This window comes from Quercus lobata, chromosome 6 (genome assembly GCF_001633185.2).
Source record: "Quercus lobata isolate SW786 chromosome 6, ValleyOak3.0 Primary Assembly, whole genome shotgun sequence".
Taxonomy (NCBI): Eukaryota; Viridiplantae; Streptophyta; class Magnoliopsida; order Fagales; family Fagaceae; genus Quercus; species Quercus lobata.
In genome coordinates this window covers 42,945,501-42,958,127 of record NC_044909.1, presented here as the reverse complement: position 1 = coordinate 42,958,127, position 12,627 = coordinate 42,945,501, and the positions used below count along the sequence as shown (strand labels likewise).

Sequence of the window (12,627 nt, the reverse complement as noted above, 5' to 3'; positions counted from 1 at the left end):
TCCTATTTCATGACGAAGAAAAAAGAACACGGTCTGTGAGTATGTTTCCTTTGTATGCAATGCAAAGGAGTTTCCAGAGTCAACGGTGTCAGTCAATCTGCGATAAGACTTGGAAACTTCCTTCCTGGTTCGCGAGAGACATCGATTGCTTTATTTTAATTTATTTTTGTCTTTTGCTGCCTTTTAGTGCAAAGAAACATATGGAAAGTACTGATTATCAAAAAAATAAAAAAGCATAAAGAAAGTACTGAGAAGAAATTGCAGGGTTTACTTTTAACTTTGTATTTTCTGTTTCGTTTCCTTATCAGCTCAGAGAAACTGAGATTCACTTTGTATATTCTGTCGGATTTCCTTATGAGCGCAAAGAAACTGAGAGGAAATTGAAGGGTTTCGTTTAAATTCACTTTGTATTTTCTATTTCGTTTCTTTACGATCGAGTACAAAGAAACTGAGAAGAAATTTAAGGGGGTTTACTTTCACTTTGTATTTTCTGTTCATTATCCTTATCAGTACCATGTTTATAGTTTTTGCAGTATATAAGTGTTGATTTTAGCTTTGTAATTTTCAGGTTGCACTGCTAGTTTAGTTTACTAGTACTTTGTTGCATTCTTTCATTTGTTTGAATAAAATTCTCATTCATCCCGAAACAAGAAACAAAGCAAAGCCATGCCTTTGGACTATGCAGGGGCTGCTCTTGGGGCAGCATTTGGAGAGGGCTTTGCGGATTTCCGTGTCGTAGTTAAGTATGTGGTAGACAGAGCCCGTCTGTTCAAACCCATTCTTAAACGCCTCGAATCCACGTTAGATCGTCTGGTGCCGACGGTCATCGAAATAGGACGATTAAGCGAACAACTTACACTGCCAGAAGTGGAAACAAGGAGCTTGATTGAACATATGAAAAAGGGAGAGAACCTGGTTCGCAAGTGCTCGAAAATCCCTTGGTGGAACTACCTTTTCAAAGTATATTACTCCCCAAAGCTTAAAGAGTTGGAAGACGAAATCGTCAGGTTCTGTCAGGTCGATTTGCAAGTACATAACACAAGGAATGGGTTGAGGACTTTAGAAACGGTGATCAGTATTAGCAAGAGAATGGGTTCGTTCAGGGTCGTGGAGACACCAACGGGGTCGAGCCACGGGGTTGCTGGACCCCAAGATTTAATAGTTGGGTTGGATATGCCAATAAAGGAGTTGAAGACGCTGCTGTTGAAGAAGGAGGTGCAGCTGCTTCTATTGACTGCTCCTGGAGGATGTGGGAAAACCACATTGGCGAAAATGCTTTGTCAGGATGAAGAAATTAAGGGTACTTCCATTTCTTTTATTTTCTTTTCTTTTGTGTATGTGTATGTCTAATTTTACTTGGCAAGTGTTATAAAAAGTGTTGGTAATTTGCATGTTGTTGAAGTTATTTATGGTGCTAGCACGTGTATTTGGAGAAATTATTAGGTTCACCAAGAGGATTGCTAAAGTGGTCCTCCCAACCAATCTCTCAACCAATGAAATAATGTCATTTATGCATATGTGTGATTTAGATTCCTAATCAGCACAAGAATTAAAAATAATAACCCGCTAGATGATGTCACATTTGCATAAATGATAGCGTTTTATTAGTTAAAAAGGACCAGGATGATCATTTCAGCAATCCCCCTTGTAGATCTAATAATATTTCTGTGTGTAATGTTGTGAGCCTTGAAATGTGCCTCCATGGCAAGTTTCTAACTACATTGTGTCTGGTTGGCTAGGCACATTTAAGGAAAATATTCTCTTTGTCACTGTTTCAAAAACTCCCAACGTGAAGCTCATTGTACAAAACCTATTTAATTATAAGAGTTTGTGGCTTGGGTTTCAATTTCAAAGTGATGAAGATGCAATTGACAATCTGCCACAATTGCTGAATAATATTGGACCTGATCCTATATTATTGATCCTGGATGATGTATGGCTTGGATCAGAATCCCTTCTTGAGAAGTTTAAGTTTGATATTCCAGATTACAAGATTTTGGTTACATCAAGAACTGCATTTCCAAGATTTGAATTTACATATCACTTAAAACCGCTAAATGATGGAGATGCGATGACTCTTTTTCGTCATTCAGCATCCCTGAAAGAGGGGAGCTCTTATATTCCACCAGAAGAAGATATCAAAAAGGTATTTTGTCTTACATAATACCTTATGTACCAGCCAAAATTATGTTGTCATACCTACACGGCTACACGTACATTTAAGCCTTGCTTGTTTGTTTTCCAATAACCCAACTGTCTCCAAAACTAGACCAATAAGAAGGGGAAAAAATTTGTCACCAAACAACGTTTTCAAATTTCCAAACAATTAGGGTGGTTTAGATTATTAAAATCTTTGCAAAAATTACCCTGTAACCTCCAATCAATAACTAAATTTCTTTAGTTCCTTTAATTGCAGATAGTAAGAGGTTGTGCGGGGTTCCCACTGGTCCTTAAAGTGATTGGTGGCTCACTGTGTAGGCAGAAGGCAGAAGTATGGCACAGTAGACTAATGAATTGGTCTGATGGACAATTTTTTTTCAATTCTGATACTGTGCTACTTGATCAGCTTCAAAATAGTATAGAATTTCCTGATGACAAGGTCATCTTCAAAAACTGTTTCATGGACCTTGGTTCATTTCCTGAAGACCAAAGGATCCCTGCTGCTGCCTTCATTGATATGTGGGCAGAATTATATGAACTAGATGAAGATGGCATCCAAGCCATTGCCAATTTGCAAGAACTCACCAATCGAAATTTGGCTAGCCTTGTGATGTCAAGGTATGCTAGCTTATTATTTCGAAAATATGATTTTCTTGTAGCGTGATCTCTTCATATGATTGGTGCTAGTAGTAATAAGTTATAACTCTATACCCAACCATAGGCCCAAATATTTTATCATGTCTTATGGTTTAATTAACTAATGATGGCAATTAATATAATATTATTATGGTTTTAGTTTATTTTACATGTCTGGCCAATTTATGATTTTTTTTTTTTTTTTTTACCATTGAAATTGGATTGCTACAAAGAGCTAGAAAGAAGGAAAGTGATGCCAAACTAGAGTTTCCAACTACCCTACCCAGGAATAGAAGGGGGTTTCAACTTTTATTAGTCTATACCCTTTTGCTGCTTGTCAGGCAAACACTTGAATTCATTTATCGTAGATTGAAACTGATAGTGTAGATTTCCCTTGGTTATGTCAATATATTCTTGGTTTTGCTGGATGATAGTGGAATATATATTATTTATATGTGAAGATTGAAGAATTACAATATGTTCTAAGCTTTGCCCATTAATCAGGAAAGATGCAAGTGAGGTCAATAACTATTACAATGAAGACTTTGTCACACAACATGATATTCTTAGAGAGCTTGCTATGTATCAGGGCAGCCAGGGGCTTAGAGAACAAAGGCAAAGATTGATTATCAACATAAGTAAAAACAATCCACCAAAGTGGTGGACGGAACAAAAACAGCAACTCTTTAATGCTCGCTTATTATCTATCTCAACTGGTAGGCACATTTTCTCTCTTTCAAAGGCACACACATACACAATAGGTAACCTACATAATATTGATAGCTTGTCACACTGTATACCATTCTTTTTGCAGATGAATTCTTCTTGTCAAATTGGTGCAACATTCAAGCACCCAAAGTTGAGGTTCTAGTTCTAAATTTTCAGACACAGAATTATGCCTTACCTGAGTTTACGGAGAAAATGGATGAACTCAAGGTTTTGATAATCAATAGTTATGGTTTCTTTCATTCTGAAATAAGCAATTTTCAACTGCTTGGGTCTTTACCAAATTTAAAGAGAATTAGATTAGAGAAGGTTTCAATTTCTTCCCTTTACAAGACCTATGTACCATTGAAGACTGTGAAAAAAATATCCTTGTTTATGTGTAATATTGGCAAGGCTTTTGAGAATTGTACTATCCAAGTTTCAGATGCATTGCCAAATTTGACGGAGATAAATATTGATTATTGCAATGATTTGGAGGAATTCCCTATTGGGCTATGTGATATTGCCCCCCTCAAAAAATTCAACATCACCAATTGTCATAAGTTGTTTGCATTGCCAGAAGAAATTGGAAAGTTGGTGAATTTAGAAGTGTTAAGGCTTAGGTCATGTACTGATTTGTCAGAGCTACCAGATTCAATCAGAAGCCTCCATAAGTTAAGCATTCTAGACATATCTGACTGCCTAAGCATTATGAAATTGCCAAAACACATTGGTGAGATGTGTAATTTAAAAGAGCTCAACATGAAAGGGTGCTTAAGATTGCGTACTCAATTTCCAGAATCAATAATGGATCTTGAGCAATTAAAGCTTGTGGTATGTGATGAAGAGAGGGCCAAGTTATGGGATCCTATCAAGGAAATACTCTCTAATCTTGAAGTATTGGTGGCTGAAAAAGATATCAACTTGAATTGGCTTCCCAAATGATGAATTCTGTGAATTGTTTCCTTTCGGAAAATGTAGTAGGTTTGAGTATGTTATGTCAAATGGAAATATGGAAAATCACTGTCAATGCCATTGCCAACAGTAGCTGCTGGTCAGGATAGTTCTCAGCAGAAGCAATGATTATTTTTCAACAGAGAACTAATTGTGCACAGATTATCATGGTGTTGGAGGATGTATACGAGTCACCACTGAATAATTATTCTCAATGGCATTGAAAGGATACTGGAGTCTGTTGCCATTGGCCTTTGTTTTACTCCTTACCTTATACTTGATCATTGTTTTGGCATATTCCTTGGGTGATTTCAATTTTTATTACTGTAATATATGTCTCTCATGAACTCTGCCTTTACCTGTATATTTGTGTGTGTAAGTTATTGTCTTTGGTTTTTCTTTTTTTACCCTATAAAGAGTGTAAAAGTGGCAAGTCCCCCCCCCCCCCTTAAATAAATAAATAAATAAATTAAATTAAAAAAAAAAAAAAAACAAAAAGCAAAGTTGGGGATTTGCATTATAAATATCATGTACCAGGATAATTTAATGACATAAAAGAATAGAAGCAGATTAATCGAGAAGATCCTTGAGAGTTGAGACATTATGTGGTAAACTTCACAAGCATTCTATCACTTACTACAGAGCTCAAGTTTCAATTATGTTTTAATTTCTGAGCACCAGTTGAATCTCATTCCCTAAAATGGCAAAGTCACTCTTATTGGGTTATATATAAAAAAAAAAAAATTCAAAGAAAAAAAAATGATAGCCTCTTACAGCATTGGATTCAACTCATCGAAAATAATATACTAGCAGTTGATCAATGATTATGCTTCATGAACATTGATTAAATTTCCACTATATATGCTAAAGATCCAATAGTCATGCACCATAAGAGGTTGGATTCAATTCATCGGAAATAATATACTGGCGGTTGGTTGATGATTATGCTTCATGAACAATGATTAGATTTCCACTATATATGCCAAAGATCCAATAGTCACGCTATCATAAGAGATTAAGTGATCTACAACTAAGACAATCTCTTGCATGATTTCTATTTTAATGTTATCTAGACTTCACAATTACAATCCAATGGGGTTGTGTTTGTTGCAAGTTAGTTACTGTGTCGTCAGTTACTATAGTGGTTAGTTGGTTAAGAAGTTGTTAGGGTACTAATTAACTGTAATTACCAGTTGAGCACCTGAGCAAACTATTAAAGAGAAATTGTAACATGTACAGAATTATGGAAGTAATAAAATGTTCTTAGCTCTTTCTTTTCCCTCATCTCTCTGTCTTTATCTCCATCTCTGTCTCTAAGGAGGATGGCTCCCTCAAAGTAGCCAGTTACCATAACTATCCCAATTTTGCCTATAACCAGAAAACCTTTAACATCCAATGGATTCAGTAGTCTGTTAAATCTGTTTAAATTTCTTACTTTGAATTTCATTGTGTCTGTCTAAACTTAGCCTACATTTGGTTCCTTGCTTCCATGTGTTTCGATTTGAGTTCTATTATCAGCTTTATAACTGGCACGTGAGTCTTTTAATTGTTGAAAGACATAGGAAAAGGAAAGTCTTTTAGTGGTTCTTCATACATTTTTATGGGTTAAATAAAAGGGAAAGATTTTCTCACATTTGTTCTGAATGAGGATCATCCCATTTGTCGTTTTGGTTTCTAATTGATGATTGCGCTTTCAATCATTGGCATTATTCCAACCGATAGATGAGCATAAGGTAATATTGATTATATGCAGAGGAAAAATAGGGCAACCACTGAGGAAGGTGGCAAAATGGATGAACAGAAGCTTCCTAATGGGGATGTGAAGAAAAGCAAGAAGAAGCACCTGAAAATGTCACTTAGAACAGTAAGGAAAATGTGTCTGGCTGTTGCTAGGGTGTTAATAATGACATTTTTGTTGCAGAGATGGATCAAAACAGAGTGAGAAAGAAACCATAGCACATGAAAAGAAAGGGTTGGACAAACTGTCAAGCTGGTAGGATGTGGTTGCAAAGTGATGTTCTCACAACTGTTGCTGTGGTTGGAGCAATGGCAAACAGTTGCTCTGGACTATAGTTTTTATAGGAGGTCTAGGCTGAAATATGCTCAGTATACCCTGGTCGTTTGGTAGAAATATTGGAGTAGTGGCAATAGCTGTTCAAGTTTGTTAGTGGGTCTATATACCCTGGTTTATAGAAGGATGTGATAACATGTATAATACAATCTTCTAAACCGCATATGTCTTTATAACAAAAATTATAGGTATATGTTTTGCAGATGGGATGAATTACTAAGTTTTTGCAATTTGTACCTTTCCTTTCTCATGGTTGATTCTTCTCAATTGAATTTGATGTTTCAATACAATTATGACTGGCTATCTTAATTTGTTTACTTGCTTCCTTAATGTAGCAATGGAATTTCTAAGTAGGTGCTTGTTAGATGTATCTACTATAAACTTATTTAATCTTTAATTTGATTGGATAATCCCTATATTAATTAGTCACAGTTTTGAACTGGCTGTAGTAGAGTACAAATGTTCAAATGCAACAAGTAAGAATACTCTATCTATTACTAGTATACATACTTTTCCATGGAAAAAGTTTAGCAACAACTCCCTATTAAGTATTACTTTTTCCATGGAAAAAGTTTAGCAACAACAACTCCCTATTAAGTATTACCAGTATACATGCTTTTTCCATAAAAAAAAGTTTAGCAACAACTCCTCCAAATCCCTAGAAGGTACATGGATGTTTCTGGCATATGAAGAAATTTTACAATTCTCATTATGGACTACGTTACTTGTTCATAATTTCATTAAAAAACTTACGTTACTTGTTCATCATTTCATTAAAAAACTTCTATCTCTTTAAAATTGCTGAGTTAATTTATGATATAAAAAAATTAGTTAAACTGACGTGTCTAACATAATTACCTTATAAGTTTCAATGTTATGAGTGTCTAGCTTGCTTAATAGTTAGTTGACAACATTATAAATTGGCACCTCATTTAAGATTACTTAAAACTCAAATTGACCAAGTTTAACACCTCCATTTACGTTATCTCGCTCCTCTTTCCAGTTTCCTCTCACTGTCACCCACTAACCCCCATCCTATAGCCCGTGCTGCCTCTCTCATAAATAATTAAATACACTTTTTAACAATAGAATGAATACAGAATGGCAGCAGACTCTTCAAAATACTTTTTTTTTCTCAAATGGAAGAGTACAGTAATTAAGAAAATGACAATTTCATATGCGCTTTAATATTATTTATTTATTTTTTATATAAAAGTTTTGTTTTTAATTCAAATTTTCTCTTTTAGTGTATTTGAAAGATTTAAAAAGAAGAAGATAAAATTAGAATAAAAATTTTATGTTCTACTTTAATTGTTCCATTTCATGCTTTACCAATAACAATATTCCATACTTTAATAATGAGTTTTTTTTTTTTTTTTTTTTGTTGTTGTTGTTGTTGTTGTTGTTGTTGTTGTTGTTGCAGAGATGGATCAAAACAGAGTGAGAAAGAAACCAAAGCATATGAAAAGAAAGGCCTGGACAAACTGTCAAGCTGGATAGGATGATGGGAACAAAGTGATGTTCTCAAAACTGTTGCTGTGGATGGAGCAATGGCAAACAGTTGCTATGGCCTATAGTTTTTATAGGAGGTCTAGGCTGAAATATGCTCTATATACTCTGGTCTTTTTGTAGACATATTGGAACAATGGCAATAGTTGTTCAAGTTTGTTAGTGGGCTTATATACCCTGGTTTATAGAAGGATGTGATAACATGTATAATATAATCTTCTGAACCATGTATGTGTATGTAACAAAAATTATAGGTATATGTTCTGCATAGCAGATGGGATGAATTACTAATTACGCCTAATTTTTGGCCAACTCTACTCCACTCCCCCTCCCTTCCCTCTCAATTCAAACAAAGTATTAAGTTTTTGCAATTTGTATCTTTCCTTTCCCATGGTTGATTCTTCTCAACTGAATTTGATGTTTCGATACAATTGTGATTAATTTGTTTAGTTGCTTCCTTAATGTAGCAATGGAATTTAGAAGTAGGTGCTTGTTAGATGTATTTACTATAAACTTGTTGAATCTTTAATTTGATTGGATAATCCTTATATTAATTTAGTCACAGTTTTGAATTGGGTGTAGTGGAGTACAAATGTTTAGATGTAGCTGGTAAGAATACTCTGTCTATTACCAATATACATACTTTTCCATGGAAAAAGTTTAGCAACAACTCCTCCAAATCACGAGAAGGTATACTGATGTTTTTGGCAAGTTATGGAGAAATTATAAAATTTCTCATGGTGACGTGGTGCACCATTTCAATAAAAGACTCATATATATTAATTCAGTCACAGTTTTGGATTGGGTGTAATGGAGTACAAAAGTTCAAATGCAACAGGTAAGAATACTCTGTCTATTACCAATAAACATACTTTTCCATGGAAAAAGTTTCGCAACAACTCCTCCAAATCGTGAGAAGGTATACCAATGTTTTTGGCAAGTTGTGGATAAATTATACAATTCCCATGGTGATATGGTCCATCATTTCAATAAAAGATTGCTATCTATTAATTTTGTCACAGTTCTGAATTGGGTGTAATGGAGTACAAATGTTTAGATGCAACAGGTAAGAATACTCTATCTATTACCAATATGCATACTTTTCCATGGAAAAAGTTTAGCAACAACTCCTCCAAACATGAGAAGGTATACCAATGTTTCTGGCAAGTTGTAGAGAAATGATAAAACTCTCATGGTGACGTGGTCCACCATTTCATTAAAAGACTCCTATCTATTAATTAAGTCATAGTTTTGAATTGGGTGTAGTGGAGTACAAATATTCAATTGCAGTAGGTAAGAATACTCTGACTATTACCAATATACATACCTTTTCATGGAAAAAGTTTAGCAACAACTCCTCCAAATCACGAGAAGGTATACAAATGTTATTGGCAAGTTGTGGAGAAATTATGCAATTCCCATGGTGACGTGGTCCACTATTTTATTAAAAGACTCTTATCTATTTAAAATTGAAAAAAAAAAAAAAAAAGAAAGAAAGAAAGAAAGAAAGAAAAAGAAGAAGAAGAAGAAGAAGAAGAAGTTAAACTAACAATGGTCCACCATAAGAATTGTATAATTTTTCCATGTTATAAGTGTCTAGTTTCATACAACTGAATAGTTAGGTGACAGCAATATAAATTGACACGTCATTTAAGATTACTTAAAACTCAAATAGACCAAGTTTAACACCACCATTTACGTTATCTCCCCATCCTATGACCCATTCTGTCTATCTTATAAATAGGTTTTTTTTTTTTTTTTTGGTTGAGAGTCTCATAAATAGTTAAATACACTTTTTAACTGTATAATGAATATGTAGTGGAAGCAGACTCTTCAAAATATATGTATTTTTCTCAAATGGAAGAGTACAATAATCAAGAAAAAGACAGTTTCATGTGCGCTTTTAATATTATTTATTTTTTATGTAAAAGTTTTGTTCTAAATAACTTTTTTTTTTCTCCTTTTAGTATATTTGAAAGATTTAAAGAAGAAGAAGAAGATAAAATTAGAATAAAAATTTTATGTTCCACTTTAATTGTTCCATTTCGTGTTTTACCAATAACAATATTTCATACATTTTTTCTCAAATAACCGAAATTAGGAAAAAAAATCAGACATAATTCATACGTTGATTGATTGATGAGAATAAAGTGAGTGGTATTTATTACACACCGCTTAATGCACACAAAGCACACACGAATTATCTTTTGCACTAAAATCGTGATTTCAAATAATTTTAGTTCAAAAATTTTTTATTTCTAATTGTGATTTGGAGTCATGATTTTTGATGGGGCTCAAGTCTTACAAGATTCCTCCATAGTGGTCATCCAAACAATCAAATCACAGCCATAGCCTAATTGCATCCAGAAATCCTTAAGAGGAAAAAAGCCCAACAGTGGTATCATGTATATGACCTATACTTGTCCACAAGATAACAAGAGCATTTAATGATGGTCGTCTAGGAATGACACAAGGGCATGGACGATCAAGAAATACTTGGCGAATTCTAGAAGAAAACTTCTCATAAGGCTTCATGTAATCAGGCCACAATGCACTACTCATAAAACGTGGAGAGAATTCCCCATAATTTGCCCCACATTCCCCATTTCATCCATTAATCATCCACATCACCCATGATTGTGGTGGATCCAAACAAGTAGACCCATTTCTAACTCTCTATAAAAGGAGCAAGCCCTATTCACCAAAGTAAGTTCTACCATTCACTATTTTTCTATCTTGTGTTCTAGAAAGAAAACTAACTTAACTGTCGGAGGGTCCTTGGCCGGGTTACATCAGTTACCCTTGATAGTTCTTTCTTTCTTTTTAGGACCTACAGCCATTACCATAGCCTGAAGTATTTCAGCCTACTGATTTTCATGAATCATCAATTTCAGTACAAAAGGTGATTTCATTGTGTGCTTTTAGTGAATGTATAATAGTTATTTCCTAAAGTATAATTGTAAGTGTCATATTTTAATGTATTGGCATATATGAGATCAAAATACACTTTATATGTAATTGAGTCTTAGTTTCAAGTGTTTTTAAGAAGAACATATTGTTTGTTAACAAGTGGTATTATTGAAAATACAAGGCTGCTCAAGAAAAGATGTTGTGCAAGTCTTAATACTTATCGACTTATCAACAATAAATGAATCTCGATACTTGTTTGACATATCGAGATATGGAAAAAATGAACTACAAATTTTGTTTTCAACCTATGATGACTTGCCTTTCTAAGAATTCTTGCACTAGTCCATAACATATAAAATACATAATTTATAGTCATCATCATAGAGAAAGAGAGATACGCACATAATAGAGAGTTTCTGCGACGTTGAGTGTCTAGGGTTTTGTATCAAGCTATCGGTTCATCCAAGCTTGGATTGAACTTTGCAAAACTACAACAATCAAAATGGTTGCTGTGGAATTAGTCACGGATAGAGATTCATGTGAATGAGAAGAATTTTACAAGATCTAGTCCAACTAGGGATTAGAGCTGAGCTTTCTAATAGATCAATAGATTCTACTGTAAGTAGGTACTTCGGAATTGGGTAAAACTCATTGTATTTGTAATACTATCTCGTGTAAATGGATTATTCAGAATTGGTGACCTAAAATTTAATCAATGAGGTTTTTCCTATGAGGTTTTCCTCATTTTGATCAAATCGTCGTGTCAAACTTATTTTCCATTGCACTCTATTTAGTTTGGTGATTTGATTGTGCCATAATTAAATTTGCACGTAATTTGGACTAATTAATCAATTTGCACGTAATTCTCACATGGCCTTACAACCCCATTGAAGAGTACACAATCAAGTCGGGGTACCAGCGTTTGCAGTTGGAGTTTCAAAATGGCCAACTAGATCAATCTGATACTACACAACTAAAACCTTTGTGGCAAGCAATTTGGAGTTTAACTGTAGTGACCCAAAAAGGTGGTCTTGCAATTCATGAAATCCCACATCGTCTAGGGAAGCACATGGGGACGTGCTTATAAGGAGTGACATTCCTTTAATGTGTAGAGGCATTTCCCCCCACTGTTGTGTGCTTTAAGGGAGAACAAAACCGTGAGGGGCATGGGCCCCAAAGCGGACAATATCTACACAGTCGAGGTGGGGCTGTTACAGATGGTATTAGAGCCATGCCCTAGCTGAAAGTTGCTACAGTACTTCTCTTAATCTAGAGAATACTGTAGCAACTTCAAATCAATTTTTTTGCTTAAAAAATTATCCCAGCTACTATTATATCAATTCTTTCTCTCTTCTCCGGATTTCTTTTTTTTCTCTCATTCTCTTCATTTCTCACATAATCCAAACACAAAACACAAAACAAAATCTAATTCTAAAAATAAAGTTGAATCAGGACCAGCAAATATGGAAAAAAAAAAAAAAAAAGCCGATTGACCCTGTTTCTCACATAATCCAAACACAAAACACAAAACAAAATCCAATTCCTAAAATAAAGTTGAATCAGAACAAGCAAATATGAAAAAAAAAAAAAAAAAAAAAAAAAAAAAAGAACGCTAATCTGACCCAGCCTGGTGGTGGGGAGGAGGACGAGCGGCGGTGGGGCGGCGGACGTGGTAGTGCCGC

The 12,627-nt window shown here is 34.5% G+C and overlaps 1 protein-coding gene across 1 annotated transcript; it reads left to right on the top strand.

The window, feature by feature from the left end:
* Window positions 1-256: 256 nt before the first annotated feature.
* On the top strand, window positions 257-4,754 carry LOC115949631 (probable disease resistance protein At5g66900). Its single transcript, XM_031066906.1, has 5 exons — window positions 257-1,300; window positions 1,740-2,146; window positions 2,417-2,778; window positions 3,301-3,512; window positions 3,611-4,754. Exons 1-5 carry the CDS (start codon window positions 667-669, stop codon window positions 4,444-4,446), a joined length of 2,451 nt encoding a protein of 816 aa, XP_030922766.1. The 5' UTR covers window positions 257-666; the 3' UTR covers window positions 4,447-4,754.
* Window positions 4,755-12,627: the final 7,873 nt, after the last annotated feature.

Coding starts and splice junctions, on each gene's coding strand:
- LOC115949631 (XM_031066906.1), top strand. CDS start 667: ATGCCTTTGGACTATGCAGGGGCTGCTCTTGGGGCAGCATTTGGAGAG. Junction 2,779..3,300: donor GCTAGCCTTGTGATGTCAAG/GTATGCTAGCTT, acceptor CCCATTAATCAG/GAAAGATGCAAGTGAGGTCA. Junction 3,513..3,610: donor CTTATTATCTATCTCAACTG/GTAGGCACATTT, acceptor TTCTTTTTGCAG/ATGAATTCTTCTTGTCAAAT.